At 44.7% G+C, this 22,571-nt stretch overlaps 1 protein-coding gene across 3 annotated transcripts in view; it reads left to right on the forward strand.

Moving 5' to 3' along the window:
- rbpjl (recombination signal binding protein for immunoglobulin kappa J region-like) overlaps positions 1 to 22,571 on the forward strand; it is an 80,820-nt gene that overhangs the window by 43,560 nt on the left and 14,689 nt on the right. For all 3 annotated transcript variants that reach the window (XM_072244050.1, XM_072244059.1, XM_072244063.1), the window contains 5 exons: positions 8,323 to 8,438; positions 9,488 to 9,662; positions 15,368 to 15,505; positions 16,699 to 16,808; positions 20,171 to 20,311. In XM_072244050.1, the coding sequence (XP_072100151.1) occupies positions 8,323 to 8,438; positions 9,488 to 9,662; positions 15,368 to 15,505; positions 16,699 to 16,808; positions 20,171 to 20,311 (680 nt within the window). The remainder of the gene's footprint in view (positions 1 to 8,322; positions 8,439 to 9,487; positions 9,663 to 15,367; positions 15,506 to 16,698; positions 16,809 to 20,170; positions 20,312 to 22,571) is intronic.

The raw sequence follows: 22,571 nt of genomic DNA on the forward strand, positions 1-22,571 counted from the left end.
GCAGAGGAACAGGTTCTTTGGCCTGTGCTGAATGAAATGCCAAGTTAAATTAGATCCCTTCTCCTTGCATATAATGCAGTGCCTCCATTCTCTGTACATTCATGTGTCTATTTGACAGCTTCTTGAACGTCATTATTGTTTCTGCTAACACTAATAATCCTGTCAGCTCCATCCAGGCACCCACCACTCTCTGTGAATAAACTTGTTCCACACCTGTCCTTTAAACATTTTACCTCCCACTTTAAGTGCACGTCCTATAATATTTGACATCTCTAACCTTTACATGCCTTAGATTTAGAGCAGCAGTTAGCAAAACATCGTTACAGTGCCAGTGACGTCTGTTCAGTTCCTGCCTCTGTCTCTGAGGAACTTGTGGGGTATGCTGTCCCTGAATCCGTTTCTCCTGGGTGCTCCAGTTTCCTCCCACAGACGGGTCAGTAGGTTAATTGGTTGCATGGGCTGTGCGGAAGGGCCTGTGACTGTGATGTATCTTTAAGTAAAAAAAATTAAAGCTTGGTTTAAAAGTTCAAAAATTCAAAGTAAATTTATTATCACAGTATGTGCTGTATACATTATCATGTACTACCTTGAGATTCATTTCCTGCAGACATTCACAGGAAAATAAAGAAATGTAATAGGATTTAGGAAAACTATAAATAATAAAGACTGACAAACAACCATTGTGAAAAAGAAGACAAATTGTGTAAATAATAAAAACACAAAATAAACAATACTGAGAACATGAGCTGTAGAGTCCTGGAAAGTTGATCCATAGGTTAGATTAGATTATGAGGACACTCAGTCCTCGTTTATTGTCATTTAGTTATGCATGCATTAAGAAATGATACAATGTTCCTCCGGTATGATATCACAGAAACACAAGACAGACCAAGACTAAAACTGACAAAAACCACATAATTATTACATATAGTTACAACAGTGCAAAGCAATACCATAATTTGATAAAGAGCAGACCATGGGCACGGTAAAAAAAAATTGTGACGTCATTTCACTCCTGATACTTTTCCAATTCCCTAACGTGTGTTCTTGGGGCCTGGAGCGAATGTGAATGCTGAGATGTTTTATGCAGTTGGTTCATGCTGGACCAGCTAAGAATGATAAACACAACTTGTTTCCTCAGCTGGGGGGAAATACAGAACAAGGGGGTATCAGAAAGCTCAGACTTACACCTTTCAGATGTAAAATCAGGAAGCAGCACATCATTCAAAGAGGTGGAAGTTTTGGGAATATTGTGAGCAATTTCATTCCCTGGTATCTAGGGAAAGGTGTGCTGGTCCTGCAGAGGGTCCAAAGGAGGTTCACCGGGAATGAAAGGCTTCATGTATGAGAAGTGTTTGATGTGTCTGTGCCTGCATTTCATAGAATTCAGAATGATGAAGGTGGGGGGAGGGGGGGAACCACTGAAACCGACCAGACACTGAAAGGCCTGGATAGAGTGGACATGGAGGGGATGTTCCCATCAGTGGGAATCTTGGATGTGAGAGCATTACGGCAGGATAAAGGGGCATCCCTTTGAAAAGGAAATCAGGAGGAATTTCTTCAGACAGAGGGTAGAGAATCTGTGGAATTCGTTCCCACAGAAGGTAGTGGAGTTCAAGTCATTGGGTATATTTAAGGCAGAGGCTTCTTGATTGGTAAGGGGGTTCAGGATTACGGGGGAGAAGGTGAGAGAATAGGGTTGAAAATTCAGCCATCTTTGAATGGCTGAAGAGATTCGATGGGCCATTTGTACAAATTCTGCTCTTCTTTCATATGGTTTTATGGAAATATGGAAAACCCCCAGGAAGACCAGGTGGATCATACAGCTGTTCAGCTAGATCATACATGCCGACCAAAATGTCTGTCTGAGCAGGTCCCATCAGCTGTATTTTGCCCATAATCCTCTGAATGTTCCTCATCCATGTACCTGTATTTTAAATGTTGTTATTCTACCCACCTCTACCAATAAGGCAAAATACAAAAGCCTGAAAGCCCGTACCACCAGGCTGAAAGACAGCTGTTATCAGGCTCTTGAATGGGCTTCTTTTATGATTAAATGGAGTCTTGACCTGAGGCAGCATGATAGCAGAGTGGTTAGCACAAAGGTTTACGGTATCAGCCACCGGGTTCGATTCCCGCCGCTGCCTGTAAGGAGTTTGTACGTTCTCCCCCTGATTGCAAGGATTTCCTCCGGGTGCTCCAGTTTCCTCCCATAGTCCAAAAACCTACCAATTGGTAGGTTAGTTGGTCATTGTAAGTTGTCTTGTGATTAGGTTAGGATTAAATTGGGGGATTGCTGGGCAGCGTGGCTCACAGTGTCAGAAGGACCTATATACTTTATATGTTATTGATACTAGAACGTACAATCATCATAGCGATATTTGATTCTGTGCTTCCCGCTCCCTGAATTACAAATGGATAGTAAATATTAAAAATTTAAATTATAAATCATAAATAGAAAATAGAAAAATGGGAAGTAAGGAAGTACAAAAAAACCAAGAGGCAGGTCCAGATATTTGGAGGGTACGGCCCAGATCCGGGTCAGGATCCGTTCAGCAGTCTTATCACAGTCGGAAAGAAGCTGTTCCCAAATCTGGCCGTACGAGTCTTCAAGCTCCTGAGCCTTGTCCCGGAGGGAAGAGGGATGAAAAGTGTGTTGGCTGGGTGGATCACGATGTATCTCAATTAATAAGTAATGAACAATCTCTCACATGATCCATCACTTCATTGTCTACACACACTGGACTTCCTTTGTAGTTTTTACACTTTATCCTGCATTGTTATTGTTTTACCCTGTTCTAGCTCAATGCATTGTGTAATGCTTGGATCTGTATGACCAGCTTTTCACTGTACTTTGGTACATGTGACAATGATAAAACAATTCCAATTCCAGTACCATACACCCACCACCCTCTGTATGAAAAACTCTCCTCTCTTGTGTCTTTCCCTTCCCACCTCATACTTCCGCCCTTTGCTTTTGGCTATGTCTGGGGAGTCCGGGGAGGGGTAGCACCTTTGGTGAAGAGACTTGTCGTGTCCGTTCTGGGGCAGCGCACTCACTTTTTGTCCCAATCGGACACTCAGCGCTCACCTGTGGCTCCAAGGCTGTTTGCATGTGACAGTGACCACACCCTGGTCCACCGTTTCGACAGGTGGGCTAACCCGGTTGAGGATAGCCATTGGATCTCATACCCCGGTGAGACAAGGACACATGAAGTCAGCTCCGGCGGACTGGGGGGGGATGAGATCTGCAGTGAGATCCAACAGCCAGGATGGTGGTTCGGCAATGCTCCGTGGAGAGCGAAGGGCATGACAATTCACAGCAGATATCACTGTCATCCACTGCAACCAGGGAAGACCCCGGTTTGTGACGCTTGTTCGTACCACTGGACTCGGCCTTCCGAGGCTGGGAACTGCCCCAGTGCAATGGTTTTTCTTTAAAAACTCTCCCACGCAGGTTTCTTTGTAACTTGTCATCATTGATATGATAGACAGCAATCAATCAATGTGATCTTCCATCCTTCTATAAGGTCAATACTCTGCTTCTACACTTCAAGACACAGTGCCTCCGGAAGGCAGCATTCATCATTAAAGACCCTCACTACGCAGGACATGCCCTCTTCTCTATCACCGTCTTTGAGAAGGAGGTACAGGAGCCTGAAGATATGCACCCAATGTTTTAGGAAAAGCCTCTTCCTCTCCACTATCAGATTTCAGAGCGGTCCATGAACTCATGAACACTACCTCACTATATTTTCTCTCTTTTTGCATTTCTTATCTGTTTTTATGTATTTTATCGTAAAGTTTAGTAATTTTTTTAATGTAATTCAATGTACTGCTGCTGCAAGACAACAAATTTCACGACAGGTCAGTGATAATAAACCCGATTCTGATTCACCTCTGTCTCAGGCCTTGGGAACATGGACCTTTCACGAACGTCATTTCCCTTGGGGATCGTTGGGGGAATGTTTGGTTTTCAAGCCAGCCGCAGGTGGAACAGGCAGACCACTCAATTAAAAATATTTTGTAATTTTCCATACTGGTCACTGGGATCCCTATGCAATTTTCCAATAACAATTAGCAGACCCATCCAATGCTACAAAGTCTGGAGCAGCCTTACCTGAAACCCTCAAAGCAGGAGTTCCCAACCCTTTTTATGCCATGGACCCCTACCGTTAACCAAAGGGTCCATAGATTCTGGGTTGGGAACTCCTGCCTTAAAGGGCTCTACACTTAACGGGGCCAAATTCTCTGTCACTATCTCCAACCGCCACCGTCCCCCGCCAGTCTCTGAGAAGCTGACAAGCAGTGCCTCCTAACGGCTTGCTCACCTGCATCCTCTGCTGCCCCTCCCCTTTAAGAAATGAAGTTTGGATTAGCTCAGAAGAGGTGCCACCTGTTTTTCGTCACTCCCACTCAGTGGGCACCGGCAGCCTGCCCATGAAATTCAAGCTAGCTTTGACCACAAATGTTGATAGTTCTTTGGCTGGCAAATATTTAGGAAATTTTCTAATTCCTTTATGGGGGCTTCAGCCCTGAATTCACTCAGACTTTTTGCCTACACACTACCATAATTCTCTTATCCATTTATACTGCCTGGTGTATTGGATATGTCCTATAAGCAACTCATAGCACTGACATAGAAGCATAATCTACTATTCCAACCCATCTGGGCTCATCCTATCAGAGATATTCCCTTTATTACACCCATCCTTCATTTTCTCTGCTACTGGAAATTAACGTGTTTTTTCTTCTTTCTCTTTTTCTTGTTCTCTATTTCATTCTCTCTTTCTGTCACTGTCTTTGTCTCTCTCTCTCATTTTCTCTCAGTCTCCCTTTCTGTCTGTCTGTTTCTCTCTGTCTATCTGTCTCTCTCCTTCTCTCTTTCTCCATCTCTCTCTCTTTCTCCATCTCTGTTTGTCTCCTTCGTGTCGGTCTGTCTCTCTCTCTGTCTCTGTCTCTCTCTCTTTCTCTCTCTCTCTGTCTATCTCTCTGTGTCTCTTTCTCTATCTCTCTCTGTCTCCCTGTCTGTCTATCTGTCCCTCTCCCTCTCTCTGATTCTGTTTGTATTTTCTCTCTGTCTCTGCCTCTGTCTCTGTCCCTTTCTCTGTCTGTCTGACTCTCTCTTTCTCTCACTCTCTCTATCTGTCTCTCTCTCTCTCTGTGTGTCCTCAAAAACTGTTTCTCTCTCCATGGATGCCTGCTGTCTTTCCAGTGTTTTTTTTATTAGCTCATATTCTCAGAATTTGCTGATGTTTTTGATTTTCATTTTCTGCCATAACTGTGTTGGGAGTGTGATACAAATGTGACTGAGCATCCAAACGGAGGTCACAGAGTCAGAGAACAAATATAGAATATTGAACAATATAGCACAGTACAGGCCCTTCAGCCCATAATGTTGTGCCAACCTGTAAACCTACTCTATAATCAATCTAACCCTTCCCTCCTACATAATCCTCCATTCGTCTTCCACCCATGTGCCGATTGTCACAGAACTGCATAGCACAAAGGCAAGCTCTTCAACACAACCAATCCACGCCCAGCTGGGTGGTCCCATTTGTCTGCATAGGTTTCATATCCCTCTAAGCCTTTCCTATCGATGAAACTGTATAAATATCTTCTAACTGCTCTTAATGTACCTTCCTGTCCCGATGAAGAGTCTCAGCACGAAATGTCAGCTGTTTATTCCCCTCCATAGATGCGGTCTGACTGGCTGTATTTATTTATTTAGAGATACAGCTTGGCTGGCGGGGTGGAGATATGTCTCTACCAGAGGGTGTGTAAGGCGCTCCTTCCCTCCGTTAGCCTGCAGGTCACCCTTGGGCGAGGTGTAGCACCTGCTTAGCCCTCCCTATCAGGGTCACGTGAAGCCATGGGAGCAGGTGGTGGATGGTCGTATGAGCAGCTGGTGCATATCACAAGTCCTGGTTATGTGACCACTGACGCCAGGCAGACAATCACTGAAGAGTATTGATAATGGCTGGGCTCACCCATCTTGTAAAGACACTGCCCTGGAGAAGACAATTGCAAACACTACTGTAGAAAAATTTGCAAAGAACAATCATGATCATGAGACCATAATTGCCTACATCATACGACATTGCACATAATGATGGTGACATTGACCCTTCTAGCCCAATGAGCCACATGCCCAGCAACCCACCTGTTTAACCCTAGCCTAATCACAGGGCAATTTACAGAGACTGATTGACCCACTAACCAGTACGTCTTTGGACTGCGGAAGGAAACTCCAGTGTTTTGTGTGTTTTGCTCAAGATCTCCAGCATCTGTAGAATCTCTTGTGTTTATGATGTTCCTGCCTCAACCACTTCCTCCTGCTTCTGATTCCATATACTCATTAACATCTGCATAAAAAAAAGTTGAACCTAAGGTCCCCATTAAATGCCCTTTCTCCTTAAAACTATTCTCTTCAGTTTTAGTTTCCCCTACCCTGGTTCAATGATTCAGTGGTTCCATTTAATATCAAGGAATGTATACTTACTCTTACTCTTCACGGATGTCCATGAAACAGCAGAAAATCCTAAAGAATGAATGATAGAAAAACATTAGAAACCCAAAACCCTCTCCCCTGCTCCCAAGCACAAGCAGCAGCAAAGCATCTGCCCTCCCCGTCTCACCACTTGTTCCAACAGAAAGCCCTCCCACCACCCACCATGCCAGCAATGGAAAAGCCCCCAAAGACACCATGATCTAGAGTCCATCAAAAAACCACTGTTCATCCCAACAGTTAGACATCCCTCAATCTTTCTCTCTCACTGACAAGGGAGAGAGAGATATCGCTCCTGTCACAGTGAGGTGGGAGACTAAGTACTTGCCGTTTCAATGTTACAGTCTGCGGTGTCACTTTATTTTGAGGTCACAAGGAGAACATACAAACTCCTTACAGACAGTGGTGGGAATTGAACCCGGGTTGCTGGTACTGTAAAGCATTGTGCAAGCTGCTACACTATCCTTGGGTCCACGTTCATCACTCCCTGAAAGTGGTTACACAGACTGATAGGGCGGTTAGGAAGTCAGATGGCACGCTTCAATTTATTAGTCCTGACATTGAGCTCAAGAGTCAGGAAGTTAAGTATGCTGCAACTTTATAAAACTCTAGTTAGGCAGCATCTGGAGTATTGTGTACAGTTCTGGCTGCCCCATTATAGGAAGGACGATGAGGCTTTGGAGAGGGTGCAGAAGAGGTTTATCAGAATACTGCCAGGATTAGAGGGTGCGTGCTATCATGAGAGGCTGGACAAACTTGGGGTGTTTTCTCTGGGGGGGGGTCGGAGGCTGAGGGGCAGATCTGATAGAGTCTTATCGCATAGACAGACAATATCTTTTTCCCAGGTTTGAAACGTCGAATACCAGATGGCATGCATTTAAAGTGTAAGGGAATTTTTTTTTACAGAGAGCGGTAGATGTGTAAAAAATCAAGACTCTTTTTTTCCCCAGGGCTGAAATGGCTAGCATGAGAGGGCACAGTTTTAATGTGCTTGGAAGTAGGTACAGAGGATATATTGGGATAAGTGTTTTATGCAGAGAGTAGTGAGTGCGTGGAATAGGCTGCTGGTGACGGTGGGTCTTTTTAAGAGACTCCTGGACAGGTAAATGGAGCTCAGAAAAATAGAGGGCTATGGGTAACCCTAGGTAATTTCTCAGGTAAGGACATGTTTGGCACAGCTTTGTGGGCCAAAGGGCCTGTATTGGGCTGTAGGTTTTCTATGTTTCTATGTTTTTCGAGACATTTAAAGAGACACATGAATGTGAGGAAAAAGGAAGGATATGGACAGAAGGGCAAATTTGATCACAATTTCATTGGTTTGGAACAACACTGTGGGCCTTAGGGCCTAATCTTCAATATTCCATCTTCCTAATAATATTCCATATTAATTTAGTGCCTTGAATTTGAATTCCCCAGTTTAGCTCAGATTAGATTTATTTGTCACATGTACATTCAAATTTACAGTAAAATGCGTTGTTTGTGTCAATGACCAACACCTTCCAAGGATGTGCTGAGGGCAGCCCGTACGTGTCACTGTCTGTCACCACATATTGCATGTCATCAGCCCACTAACCCTAATCCGTACGCCTCTGGAATGTGGGAAGAAACTGGAGCGGTGGAGGGAAACGCGGGCGGTCACGTGGCGAACCTACAAACTCCTTACAGAAAGCAGCAGGAGTCAAACCCAGTTGCTGACACTGTAAAGCGATTGTACTGACCACTATGCTACCATGTCGCCCTGTGTTCTTTTGGTCAGGTTAGGCAGAGTAATACCAAGTTAGCTTGAGATGTCACCAAGACCCATTTTGTTCCAGCTTGTGGCCTTGCTGAATCGAGTTGTAGACTCTGTGGTTACATGGGCCTGGATAATATGCTGACCAGTCAAGGAGATGCACTGAAGGTCAACTTTGAAGAACTGCCGGACTCACAGGTAATAATGACAGTAAGTGCCGTCCCTGGTGTTGCATTGTTGCCTCTGAGAGAGAGGACAATGAGTTCAAGTGTTTCCAGTCCAGAGATATGACATTTTCAAAGCCCCAGTGAAAGTGCCCCACATGATATTTCAGATGGGATCCCACTGCCACTCTTTCTAAGGATTCCTGGCCCATATGCAACCTTTAGTACCATCAGAGGATAAGTTATAGAAACGGAATTAGGCCATCAAGGATGATTTACACTCAGAGGTCACCTTATTGGGCACCTCCTGTACTTCATAAAGTGGCCACTGAGTATATATCCGTGATCTTCTGCTGCTGTAGCCCAACCACTTCAAGGTTCAACATGTTGGGCATTCAGAGATGTTCTTCTGCACACCACTGTTGTAACTCATGGTTACTTGAGTTACTGTTGCCTTCCTGTCAGCTTGAACCAGTCTGGCCGTCCTCCTCTGACCTCTCTTATTAACATGGTGTTTTCACCCACAGAACTGCTACTCACTGGATGTTTTTTGTTTCTCATATTCTCTGTAAATTCTAGAGACTGTTGTATGTGAAAATCCCAGGAGATCAGCAGTTTCTGAGATACTCAAACCTCTCCCTCTGGCATCAACAATCATTCTACAGTCAAAATCACTTAGATCACATTTCTTTCCCATTCTGATATTTAGCCTGAACAGCAACTGAACCTCTTGACCATGTCGGCATGCTTTTGTACATTGAATTCCTGCCACATGATTGGCTGATGAGATATTTGCATTAACAAGTAGGCACACCGGTATACCTAATAACGTGGCCATTGAGTGCATTTTTTTCCCCTTTCAACTGCATCCTCATGCCAAGAAGAGAGAGACAAGACGATGCAATTGCTGCAGAAACTCAGCAGGTCAGGCAGCATCCGTGGAGGGGAAATGGACAGACGTGTTTTGGGTTGGTTCCCTTCCTCTGGACTCTAGACTAAATGTCAAAGACAGAGAAGAAGGATATTTGGTGCAGGGCCAGTGAGGCAGGGCTCATGTAACTTGTGTGCTCTCTGTTCTTCCAGAAGTTTGGCTGTGCCAAAGCATTGTACATTTCTGATGCCGACAAGCGTAAGCACTTTCGAATAGTTCTACGGCTTTTTCTCGGCAATGGACAGGAGGTTGGGACCTTCTACAGCAAATTGATCAAAGTCATTTCGAAGCCTTCCCAGAAAAAGCAGTCCATTAAAAACGCTGAACGTAAGTATGACTGGGAGAAGTTATGACGTTGACAGCGGGCTTTGGTTTAGATGAGTCTGTTGCTACATACTGACCCTTGCTCCAGACTACAAGACCTCAGCTGACATTATGGGACCACTGATGCAGTGTAGGAAGATTGCCTCTCAGATACAGTGTTAAACTCTTGTTCTGGCCTCTTACCTTAGTTGGACATAAAGATCTCCCTACATTCAATGGTTCAATGATTCCGTTTAATATCAGAGAATGTACACAGTATACAGCTTGAAATTCTTACTCTTCGCAGACATCCACGAAACAGAAGAAAAACCCCAAAGAATAAATGACAGAAAATGTGAGAACCCCAAAGCCCCCTTTCCCCTCCCCCACTTGCTTCAGCAAAAATATCAGCCTCCCTTCACTCACCGTGCAAACGATAGCAAAGCCCCCAGACCCCGTGATCTAGAGTCCATCCAAAAACTATTGTTCAAAAGACCACAAGGTGCATTCTACCTCTTAATCATCCTCACTGAGAACAGATGAAGGGTCTTGATCTGAAGTGTTGTCTGTCCATTCCCTCCATAGACACTGCCTGACCTGCTGAGTTCCTTCAGTGTTTTGTGTATTGCTTGTAAAGTTCAGGCACAGCTTCAGATTGAGATTTCTTCAGTGGTTTGATCGGGGCATGACTGCGCGAACGCTTGGACATCAGCCAGTAAGAACAGTGAGAAGAGTTTAAAAGGAGAAACCTTATAGAGCGGGCAACAGAGTAGAGGGAGACAGAGTAGAAAGGCTTTGGCTCAATGGGTCGAGGCGAGGTGGGTTTCCTGTGTAGGATACAGATAGGAGGTATGTCTGTGAGGCCGGTGTTCTGTGCCTGGTGTCAGATGTGGGAAGCCCTGGAGTCTCCCAGCCTCCCGGACAGCCACATCTGCACCAGGTGCGTCCAGCTGCAGCTCCTTAGGGACCAGGTTAAGGAACTGGAGATGCAGCTTGATGATCTTCATCTGGTCAGGGAAAGTGATAGATAGGAGCTATAGGCAGGTCGTCACACCGGGGCCTCGGGAGACAGATAAGTGGGTAACAGTCAGGAGAGGGAAGGGCAGGAGTCAGAGGCTAGAGAGCACCGCTGTGGCTGCACCCCTTAGCAATAAGTGCTCCTGTTTGAGTACTGTTGTGGGGGGACGGCCTACCTGGGGGAAGCAACAGTAGCCGCACCTCTAACACAGGGTCTGGCCCTGTGGCTCAGAATATAGGGAAAGGAAGAGGATGGCAGCAGTGATAGGGGACTCTATAGTTAGGGGGTCAGACAGGTGATTCTGGGGATGCAAGAAAGAAGCACGGATGGTAGTTTGCCCCCCAGGTGCCAGGGTCCGGGATGTTTCTGATCGTGTCCACGATATCCTGAAGTGAGAAGGAGAACAGCCAGAGGTTGTGGTACATACTGGTACCAACGACATAGGCAGGAAAAGGGAGGAGGTCCTGAAACCAAACTACAGGGAGTTAGGAATGAAGTTGAGAACCAGGACCTCAAAGGTAATCACCTTGGGATTACTGCCTGTGCCACATGACAATGAGTATAGGAATAGAGTGAGGTGGAGGATAAATGTGTGGCTGAGGAATTGGAGTTGGGGCAGGGATTCAGGTTTCTGGATCATTGGGACTTCTTTTGGGGCATGATGACTTGTACAAAAAGGACTGGTTGCACTTGAATCCCAGGGGTCCAATATCCTGTTGGGGAGGTTTGCTAAGGCTATTGGGAGAGCTTAAACTAGGGTTGCTGGAGGGGTGGGAACCAAAATGAGAAGACGGAGCAAGAGGCGGTTGGCTCACAGATGGCGAAAGATTAGAGACAGTGTGAGAGGGAGGATAGGCAGGTGAAAGAGAAGGGATGCGCTCAGACCGATGGTTTGAGATGTGTCTATTTTAATACAAGGAGTATTATGAACAAAGCAGATGAGCTTAGAGTGTGGATCAGTACTTGGAGCTATGATGTTGTGGCCATTGCAGAGACTTGGATAGTTCAGGGGCAGGAATGGTTACTTCGAGTGTCAGGCTTTAGATGTTTCAGAAAGGACAGGGAGGGAGGCAAAAGAGGTGGGGGCGTGGCACTATTGATCAGAGATAGTGTCACGACTGCAGAAAAGGAGGAAGACATGAAGGGATTGTCTACAGAGTCTCTGTGGGTGGAAGTTAGGGGTCAATAACTCTACTGGGTGTTTTTTATAGATCACCCAATAGTAACAGGGACATCGAGGAGAAGATAGATAGACAGATTCTGGAAAGATGTAATAATAACAGGGTTTTGTGGTGGGATATTTTAATTTCCCAAATATTGATTAGCATTTCCCTAAGGCGAGGGGTTTAGATGGGTAGAGTTTGTTAGGTGTGTTCAGGAAGGTTTCTTGACACAATATGTAGATAAGCCTACAAGAGGAGACGCTGTACTTGATCTGGTATTGGGAAATGAACCTGGTCAGGTATCAGTTCTCTCAGTGGGAGAGAATTTTGAAGATAATGATCACAATTCTATCTCCTTTACCATAGCATTGGAGAGGAATAGGAACAGACAAGTTAGGAAAGCGTTTAATTGGAGTAAGGGGAAATATGAGGCTATCAGGCAGGAACTTGGAAGCATAAATTGGGAACAGATGTTCTCAGGGAAATGTACGGAAGAAATGTGGCAAATATTCAGGGGTATTTGCGTGGAGTTCTGCATAGGTACATTTCAATGAGACGGGAAAGGATGGTAGGGTACAGGAACCGTGGTGTAGAAAGGCTTTTGTAAATCTAGTCAAGAAGAAAAGAAAAGCTTACAAAAAGTTCAAAAAACTAAGTAATGATAGAGATCTAGAAGATTATAAGGCTAGCAGGAAGGAGCTTAAGAAAGAAATTAGGAGAGCCAGAAGGGGCCATGAGAAGGCCTTGGTGGACAGGATTAAGGAAAGCCCCAAGGCATTCTGTAAGTGTGTGAAGAGCAAGAGGATAAGACGTGAGAGAATAGGACCTATCAAGTGTGATGGTGGAAAAGAGCATATGGAACTGGAGGAGATAGCAAAGGTATTTAATGGGTACTTTGCTTCAGTATTCACTGTGGAAAAGGATCTTGGTGATTGTAGGGATGACTTAGAGTGGACTGAAAAGCTTGAGCATGTAGATATTAAGAAAGAGGATGTGCTGGAGCTTTTGAAAAGCATCAAGTTGGATAAATCACCGGGACCAGACAGGATGTCCCCAGGCTACTGTGGGAAGCGAGAGAGGAGATTGGTGAGCCTCTGGTGATGATCTTTACATCATCAATGGGGACGGGAGAGGTTCCGGAGGATTGGGGGGTTGCGGATGTTGTTCCATTATTCAAGAAAGGGAGTAGAGATAGCCCAGGGAATTATAGACCAATGAGTCTTACTTCGGTGGTTGGTAAGTTGATGGAGAAGATCCTGACAGGCAGGATTTATGAACATTTGGAGAGGTATAGTTTGATTAGGAATAGTCAGCATGGCTTTGTCAAGGGCAGGTTGTGCCTTACAAGCCTGATTGAATTTTTTGAGGATGTGACTAAACATATTGATGAAGGTAGAGCAGTAGATGTATTGTATATGGATTTCAGCAAGGCATTTGACAAGGTACCCCATACAAGGCTTATTGAGAAAGTAAAGAGGCATGGGATCCAAGGAGACCTTGCTTTGTGGATCCAGAACTGGCTTGTCCACAAAAGGCAAAGAGTGGTTGTAGACGGGTCATATTCTGCATGGAGGTCGGTGACCAGTGGTGTGCCTCAGTGGTCTGTCTGGGGCCCCTACTCTTCATGGTTTTTATAAATGACCTGGAAAAAAGAAGTGGAGGGATGGGTTAGTAAATTTGCTGATGACACAAAGGTTGGGGGTGTTGTGGATAGTGTGGAGGGGTGTCAGAGATTACAACGGGACATTGATAGGATGCAAAACTGGGCTGAGAAATGGCAGATGGAGTTCAACCCAGGTAAGTGTGAGGTGGTTCATTTTGGTAGGTCAAATATGATGACAGAATATAGTATTAATGGCAAGACTCTAGGCAGTGTGGAGGATTAGAGGGATCTTGGGGTCTGAGTCCATAGGACACTCAAAGCTGCAGTGCAGGTTGACTCTGTGGTTAAGAAAGCATACGGTGCATTGGCCTTCATCAATCATAGGATTGAGTGTAGGAGCTGAGAGATAATGTTGCAGTTGTATAGGACAACTGGTCAGTTGTATAGGACCTTGGTCAGACCCCACTTGGATCAGTTCTGATCGCCTCACTGTAGGAAGGATGTGGAAACCATAGAAAGGGTGCAGGGGAGATTTACAAGGATGTTGCCTGGATTGGGGAGCATGCATTATGAGAATAGGTTGAGTGATCTTGGCCTTTTCTCCTTGGAGTGATGGAGGATGAGAGGTGACCTGATAGAGCTGTACAAGATGATGAGAGGCATTGATCGTGTGGATAGTCACAGCCTTTTTTACAGGGCTGAAATGGCTAGCACGAGAGGGCATAGTTTTAATGTGCTTGGAAGTAGCTACAGAGGAGATATTGGGTAAGTTTTTTATGCAGAGAGTGGTGAGTGCGTGGAATGGGCTGTCGTTGATGGTAGTAGAGGCGGATACGATAGGGTCTCTTAAGAGACTGCTGGACAGGTATATGGAGCTCAGAAAAATAGAGGGTTATGGATAACACTAGATAATTTCTAAGGTAAGGACATGTTCGGCACAGCTTTGTGGGCCGAAGGGCCTAAATTGTGCGGTTGGTTTTCTATTTATTTATCTCATATACATGAGGGGGCAAATCCTCAGAATAGAGGGATGTCTGTTTGGAACAGAGATGAAGAAGAATTTCTTTAGCCAGAGTATAGTGGATCTGTGTAATTCGTTGCCACAGATGGCTGTGGAGGCCGAGTCATTTAAAGCAGATGTTGATCATCATCTTCATTATGTGTTGCGTCATAGGACAAAGGCGATCATGGTCTCATGACCTTGATTGTTCTTGGAAATTTTTTCTGCAGAAAAGGTTTGCCATTGCCTTCTTCTGGGCAGTGTCTTTACAAGCTGGGTGACCCCAGCCTTTATCAGTACTCTTTGGAGATTATCTGCCTAGCATCAATGGTCACATAACCAGGACTTGTGATATGCAGCAGCTGCTCATGCGACCATCCACCACCTGATCCCATGGCTTCATGTGACCCTGATTGACGGGGGGACGGCTAAACAGGAGCTACACCTTGCCCAAGGATGACCTGCAGGCTAGCAAAGGGAAGGAGCTCCTTACACCTCTTTTGGTAGAGACATATCTCCACCCCACCACCCCTGAAGGTTGGTAGGTTTTTGATTAATAAGGGTGACAAATGTTACTGGGAGAAGGCAGCAGAATAGGTTGAGAGGAATAATAAATCAGCCATGATGGAATGGTGGAGCAGACACGATATCCTGATTCTGCACTGGAGGAACTCAACGGGTCAGACAACATCTGTTGAGGGAAACGGACAGTCGATGATTTAGGTTGGCTCCATTTAACGAAAGTCCAGTGAAGCAGTCCAGATGAAGGGTCTCGACTGTGCACTTTCCTCCATAGGTGCTGCCAGACCTGCTGCAATTTACTGTCCATGTCTCTAAAGTGGACGCAGATTCACAATGTCCTCACGTGGAAAGTCGTGTCCATGTCACCTCCACAGTTCCCATCCTGAATAATGTTCGACGAGCTGTTTCTTTCATTGTGCCTAGTATGTATTTCGTCGGGCTCCAAGGTGGCCTTGTTTAATCGCCTGCGTTCTCAGACAGTCAGTACACGTTACCTGTGTGTGGATGGAGGAGAGTTCATCGCCAGTGCACGGCAGTGGGGAGCGTTTACTCTCCACTTGGGTAAGGGTTCGGATTCACTTACTTATTTATCACGAGAATATCGAAACAAACCGTGAAATGTGTCATTTGTGTTAACAACCAACACCCCTAAGGATGTGCTAAGTGTCGCCACACATTCTGACGCCAGCATTCAATAGCTTTCCCACAATGCTCAGCAGAACAACACAATTGGCAACAGTAACAGCAACCAAACAAACTCCGTTCCACCCAGCCACCCACCGACGTAGACAGGCCTCCAAACCCAGGACAGGCTACCTCCCCACCTCCAGTGGATTTGCAGAGTTTCAGACATCAGACCTCTAATTTCCCCCTGTGGATTCATAGACATCAGGCCTCTGACTTCTGGAAATGCCAACCCACGGTCTTTGACCTTTGGGCCTCAACTTTTGGATTCACTGACTTCAGTCCTTTGTATTGACCCCAGGACCCACCAATCACAGGACTCCAAACTCCAGACATTGTATTCTGAACTTGGACGGACCTCTGATTCAGGACTTACCAACCTGTGGGGGGGGTGGGGAGGGATCCAATCCCGATGTCTGCTGTCCTCGCTCATTGACCATGAGGATCGCTGGACTTTGTCCTGTGGACCACCGACTCTTGGCCCTGACCTCGACCTCTAATTCTCCCATTCTTGGCTCTAAACCCTAATCTGACCTCTAGTTCCCTGTGCTGTCCACATAACCATCCCTATGAGCCCAAATAACAATAGTCTGGGCCATGACCTCGATGGACATTGCAGCTCGGTAACCATTTTGACCAGGGGCTAATGAGCATTCACCGGGTTCACTGTGCATTGTGTTGGTGTTTGGAAAGGAAGCCATGAATCTGTGAGGCAGTGGTCAGAATTCAGCTGTATTTTGTCCAGGTTTTGACCCATGTTTTCAAAAGGTACGTTAATTGGTCATTGTAAATTGTCCCGTGATTAAGTTCGAGTTAATCAGGGTTGTCGGATTTTGCAGGGGCGATGTGGCTCGAAGAGCTGGAAGGGCTTACTTCACGCTGTATCACTAAATAAATAATGGGCCAAGGCCTTGTGTGCAGTGTCAGTCCTGGGTTTCAGGAATCCAAGTCCAAGGTTATCGTCAAGTCTGCATATACGGTGAGGTGTACAGGTATAAGAAGAAGCCCTTGCTGGGAAACAGGGTATCTCCTCATTGTTCCAGTCTAACACCCTGTTGTTTCCCCTGCAGACACGGAATCCGGCCAGAAGGGTGATTTCTATCCTCATGATGGATACATCCGATATGGAACGGCAGTCAAATTAACCTGCACCACTTCTGGAGTCTGCCTCCCAAGCATGGTGTGTACATCTTCCGTGCGTTCACTTCAGACACCTTGCAGTTTGATCAGTGTTATTTTGTGTATTCACCAACAGTGAGAGAAAGATATTCCCTCAGGTGATAGCCCCATGCCCCACTCAGTACCAGTAATGAGCTTCGGAGACCCTTAAATGGGTGTAAAATGTACTACGTAGCCTGCCTTGCAATGGTTCCATGAACCAGGTTTGCTGAAGTGTCGAACACAGATAGATGCCTGAGGAATTCAGCAGGTGAGGTTATCAGCTTTGGAGGGAAATAAACAGTTGCCATTTCCGTCTGAGATCCTTTATCAGGACTGGAAAAGAAGGGAGTAGAAAGCCAGAATAAGAAGGTGGAGGAAGGGAAGGAGTACAAGTTGGCAGGTGATGGGTGAAACCAGGTGAGAGGGAAGGCAGGTGGGTAGGGAAAGGGAGGGGGATGAAGTAAGAAGCTGGGAGGTGATAGGTGGAAGACATAATTGGCTGAAGAAGAAGGAATCTGATAGGAGAGGAGAGCGGACTATGGGAGAAAGGGAAGGAGGAGGGGCACCAGACAGAGGTGATAGGCAGATGAGGAGAAGAGAAGGGGTAAGAGGGGAGCCAGAATGTGGAATGGAAAAAGAGAGAAGGGGAGGTGGGAGAAATTACTAGAAATGAGAGAAATCAATGTTCATGCTCTCAGGTTGGAGGTTTCCCAGATGGAATATGACGTGTTGCTCCAGGTATTGTTAACATGTAGAGTTGTCTGTGGCTCAGTGCTCAGTGGATTGGACACTTGCCCCCAGTCTGAAACTGAGAAGCCCAGGTTCTTTCTGCCCCCACAGCCCCCACCCTGAGCAAATGGTGTTGCAGGAATATTGATCTGTCAGAGAAGCCATTTTACAAGACATTTGGATAAGTTCATGGATAAGAGGAAATTTGAGGCAAATAGACCAAATGCAAGCAAATTGGACTATCTTAAGAGTTGCTGGTGAATACAGCAGGCCAGGCAGCATCTACAGGAAGAGGTACAGTCGATGTTTCGGGCCGAGACCCTTCATCAGGTCTCGGCCCGAAACGTCGACTGTACCTCTTCCTAGAGATGCTGCCTGGCCTGCTGCGTTCACCAGCAACTTTTATGTGTGTTGCTTGAGATTCCAGCATCTGCAGATTTCCTTGTGTTTTGACTATCTTCTTGGGCACCATGATTGGCATGGACGAGTTGGGTTGAAAGGACCGTGCCCATGCTAGTGGGAACCCACTAATGGACTGAATCCAGAGCCTCACTGATCTGGGCAGAACTTGAAAAGAATTATACCCAAGGCGTGACCATCACTAACATTTCTAGAATGTCTTGTCTAATCTTAGATTTAGAGGCTTGTTAAAGGACACTACAGGGCAGTCAGAACTCAGTTAGATATGGAAATCAACGGTGATCAATTAATGCTGTGCAATGTTTAACAATGTTAAAAATATTAAATAAAAGTAGATGTTTGCTTGGTAGAAATGATCATTTATAGTGTATGGTTAATAATGATTAAATAATAATTATTTATAATATTATGTGATAATAATATAACAGGGTTCTATTACATTATATGATTATAGATGAAAATATGGGAATACAGGTAAACATATAATATATATTATAGCATATAATTTTTATATTCATAGCAATATATTATATTACATGGGTGATAATTGTACTTTATTATTATCATTATTATTATTATTATTATTATTTATTTTCTCTCAGCTCGTTGGTAAAACTTGAGGTACGGGCATAGCCAAGCACTCTCATTTTCAATTCTTAGGAACTTTCAGACAATTCTAATGTTTATAGCATTGTAGCTTTCTCGAGATTTGTATAAATATTGCTGTGTAGCCCTAACTGTTTAATGCTATTGTGTAGCGACTTTGGGATGATACCAGTTGTAGATATTACTATCAGGACATTGTTTACCCTGGTCATGGTCCATAGTCTTTCAAATTCCTCCTTTCGTTCAGCTTATTTCTGGTGTTTTTCACTTATTGATTTCTGTATGTTATGTGTGTTTGGAATGGCTATATCTATTAAGTAAGTTGCTCTTGCTTGTTTATCCTGTAATATTATGTATTGTCCTATCTGTAATAATGGATTGGTTGTGATAAAATATGTAGTACTCTGACTCTAAGGCTAGACCAGGTTTGTACTCATAGCAAGGTTTGGTGTCTTTTATGAGTTTGTATTTTAAAGCAAGATTTTGGCGAATGATGTTTGCAACTTGATTGTTCCTGTGTAAGAAATCAGATTGAGTTAAACTGCTACAGGATCCTGCAATGTGTTGGATTGTTTCTGGTTTCTCTTGGCATTTTCTGCATTTATCATCTTGAATTTGTTGGTCTTTCATTATGTATTTTGATAACTTTTTGTGTTAACCACCTGGTCCTGTATTGCCACAAAGAACCCCTCTGTTTCTGGAAAGAGGTCTCCAACTCCGAGCCAAGTGTTCCACGCTTCCTTGTCGATGTGCAGTCTGTCAGATTGTGGGGGTTTCTTCCATGTAGGGTCATGCTCTTCCTTTGGTTAACTTTTTCTTCTGTAGTGATAATTGCCTTACTGGACCTGACAAAGGGTCTTGGCCTGAAACGTTGACTGTACCTCTTCCTAGAGAAGCTGCCTAGCCTGCTGCGTTCACCAGCTACTTTGATGTGTGTTGTTATGAAAATGATTCTGAGATTGAAAGTCTTATCGTATGAAGAGCGCTTGATGCCTCTGGGTCAGTATTCACTGGAATTCAGAAGAATGAGAGGGGATCTCATTGTATCCTAGCGAATGTTGAAAGGCCTCAAAAGAGTGGACGTGGAGAAGGTGTTTCCTTTGCTGGGAGAGTCTAAGACCAGAGGACACAGCCTCAGAATAGAGGGGTGTCCATTTAAAATGGAGATGAGGGGAATTTTTTTAGCCTGAGAGTGGTGATTCTGTAGAATTCATTACCACAGTCAACCGTGGAGATCAAATCATTGGGTATATTTAAGGCAGTGGTTGATAGATTCTTGATTAGTCAGGGCATGAAGCGATACGGGGAGAAGGTAGGAGATCGGGTCTGAGAGTGAGATAGATCAGGCATGGTGAAATGGAGAGCAGACTAAATGGGCCAAATGGCCTAATTCTGTTCCTTTATCTTATGGTCTTATGTTTTTATGGTCTTATTCAATTATGTAAATTCTTCAGCTGCTGAGGTGGACTTTGTGGCCTCCAGGTCATGAGGCAGAGACCATTGACTTCAAATTGGCCCAAATTCAAAAGCCACAAATGACTGTACTTGTGCTATTTGGTCACCAGTTGACATATCTGGGCAATGGTGAGGTAACCTTGTTTTTCTTTGTGGTAATTGTGTGGACAGATCATTCGGAAGGTGTACAAGCAGTACGCGGTGCTGGATATCGATGAACCTGTTTCTCAACTCCACAAGTGCGCCTTCCACATCAAGGGATCCAACAGAATGTACCTGTGCCTCTCCAACGAGAAGATCATACAGTTCCAGGTACACTTGACCATCAGCTGCTTTTCCACTGCTGTGTTTTGGCCTATTCAATTGCCCAGATACAAAGATGAAAAGGATAGGTTTATCATTTGAACTAGAATATATCATTCAAGTTCAAATTGAAGTGTATTGTCATGGACACATGTACCCATATTTCTTTGCATTTACTGTGAATGCTGGCAAGAAAATGGCGACATATATGCACTTTGATAATAAATTTATTTGAACATTGAACTTTGAACTCAGCTTATACACACCATGAGCATTAGCTGTTTGGAGCAGCAGAATGGTATATTATATACACAAATTGCATAAACAATATAAATTAAACACAACTAACACAACAAAATAAGCAAAAGTAAACATAGCAACATGAATGGAAGTTGAGGATATAGAGTCTATGGTAGAAATAGAGTTTCTCAGGTCCAGGTCAGGAATCTGATGGCAATGGGGAAGAAGCTGTTGTTGAACCATGACATGTAGGTCTCAGTCTCTTGCACCTCCTGCCCAATGGTAGCAATGAGAAAAGGACATAGCTTGGATGGCGGAGATCATTTAAGATCTATGCCACCTCTTATCGATGTCCCTGATGGTTGGGAGAGCTGTACCCACGATGGAACTAGATGAGTCCACCAACTCTCTGCAGCCTGTTGCGTTCTTGTGCACTGGACTTCCAATGGACAAGAAGATTGGAGGGAGGCGAATGTTGTCCCCTTGTTCAAAAAAGGTAGTAGGGATAGTCTGGGTAATTATAGACCAGCGAGCCTTATGTCTATGGTGGGAAAGCTGTTGGAAAAGATTCTTAGAGATAGGATCTATGGGCATTTAGAGAATCATAGTCTGATCAGGGACAGTCAGCATGGCTTTGTGAAGGGCAGATTGTGTCTAACAAGCCTGATAGAGTTCTTTGAGGAGGTGACCAGGCATATAGATGAGGGTAGTGCAGTGGATGTGACCTATGTGGATTTTAGTAAGGCATTTGACAAGGTTGCACACGGTAGGCTTATTCAGAAAGTCAGAAGGCATGGGATCCAGGGAAGTTTGGCCACGTGGATTCAGAATTGGCTTGCATGCAGAAAGCAGAGGGTCATGGTGGAGGGAGTACATTCAGATTGGAGGATTGTGACTAGTGGTGTCCCACAAGGATCGGTTCTGGGACCTCTACTTTTCGTGATTTTTATTAACGACCTGGATGTGGGGGTAGAAGGGTGGGTTGGCAAGTTTGCAGGTGACACAAAGGTTAATGGTGTTTGAATAGTGTAGAGGATTGTCGAAGATTGCAGAGAGACATTGATAGAATGCAGAAGTGGGCTGAGAAGTGGCAGATGGAGTTCAACCTGAAGAAGTGTGAGGTGGAAGACTTTGGAAGGACAAACTCCAAGGCAGAGTACAAAGTAAATGACAGGATACTTGGTAGTGTGGAGGAGCAGAGGGATCTGGGGGTACATGTCCACAGATCCCTGAAAGTTGCCTCACAGGTAGATAGGGTAGTTAAGAAAGCTTATGGGGTGTTAGCTTTCATATGTCGAGGGATAGGGTTTAAGAGTCACGATGTAATGATGCAGCTCTATAAAACTCTGGTTAGGCCACAGTTGGAGTATTGTGTCCAGTTCTGGTCACCTCACTATAGGAAGGATGTGGAAGCATTGGAAAGGGTAGAGAGGAGATTTACCAGGATGCTGCCTGGTTTAGAGAGTATGCATTATGATCAGAGATTAAGTGAGCTAGGGCTTTACTCTTTGGAGAGAAGGAGGATGAGAGGGGACATGATAGAGGTTTACAAGATATTAAGAGGAATAGATAGAGTGGACAGCCAGCGCCTCTTCCCCAGGGCACCACTGCTCAATACAAGAGGACATGGCTTTAAGGTAAGGGGTGGGAAGTTCAAGGGGGATATTAGAGGAAAGTTTTTTACTCAGAGAGTGGTTGGTGCATGGAATGCACTGCCTGAGTCAATGGTGGAGGCAGATACACTAGTGAAATTTAAGAGACTACTAGACAGGTATATGGAGGAATTTAAGGTGGGAGGTTACATGGGAGGCAGGTATTGAGGGTTGGCACAACATTGTAGGATGAAGGGCCTGTACTGTGCTGTACTATTCTATGTTCTACGTTCCATTCTAGGCTGGGAACCAACTGATTAGATTGCTTTCCACTGTAGAAGTCTGTCTGATATACCGAATCATGGTCTTTGGTTTCTGGTTCCTCTACCCTACCCTGCTGTCCCAGATGGCACATTAGTTCCCGTATTAGTTGGAGG

Source organism: Mobula birostris, chromosome 2, assembly GCF_030028105.1.
Source record: "Mobula birostris isolate sMobBir1 chromosome 2, sMobBir1.hap1, whole genome shotgun sequence".
Classification (NCBI taxonomy): Eukaryota; Metazoa; Chordata; class Chondrichthyes; order Myliobatiformes; family Myliobatidae; genus Mobula; species Mobula birostris.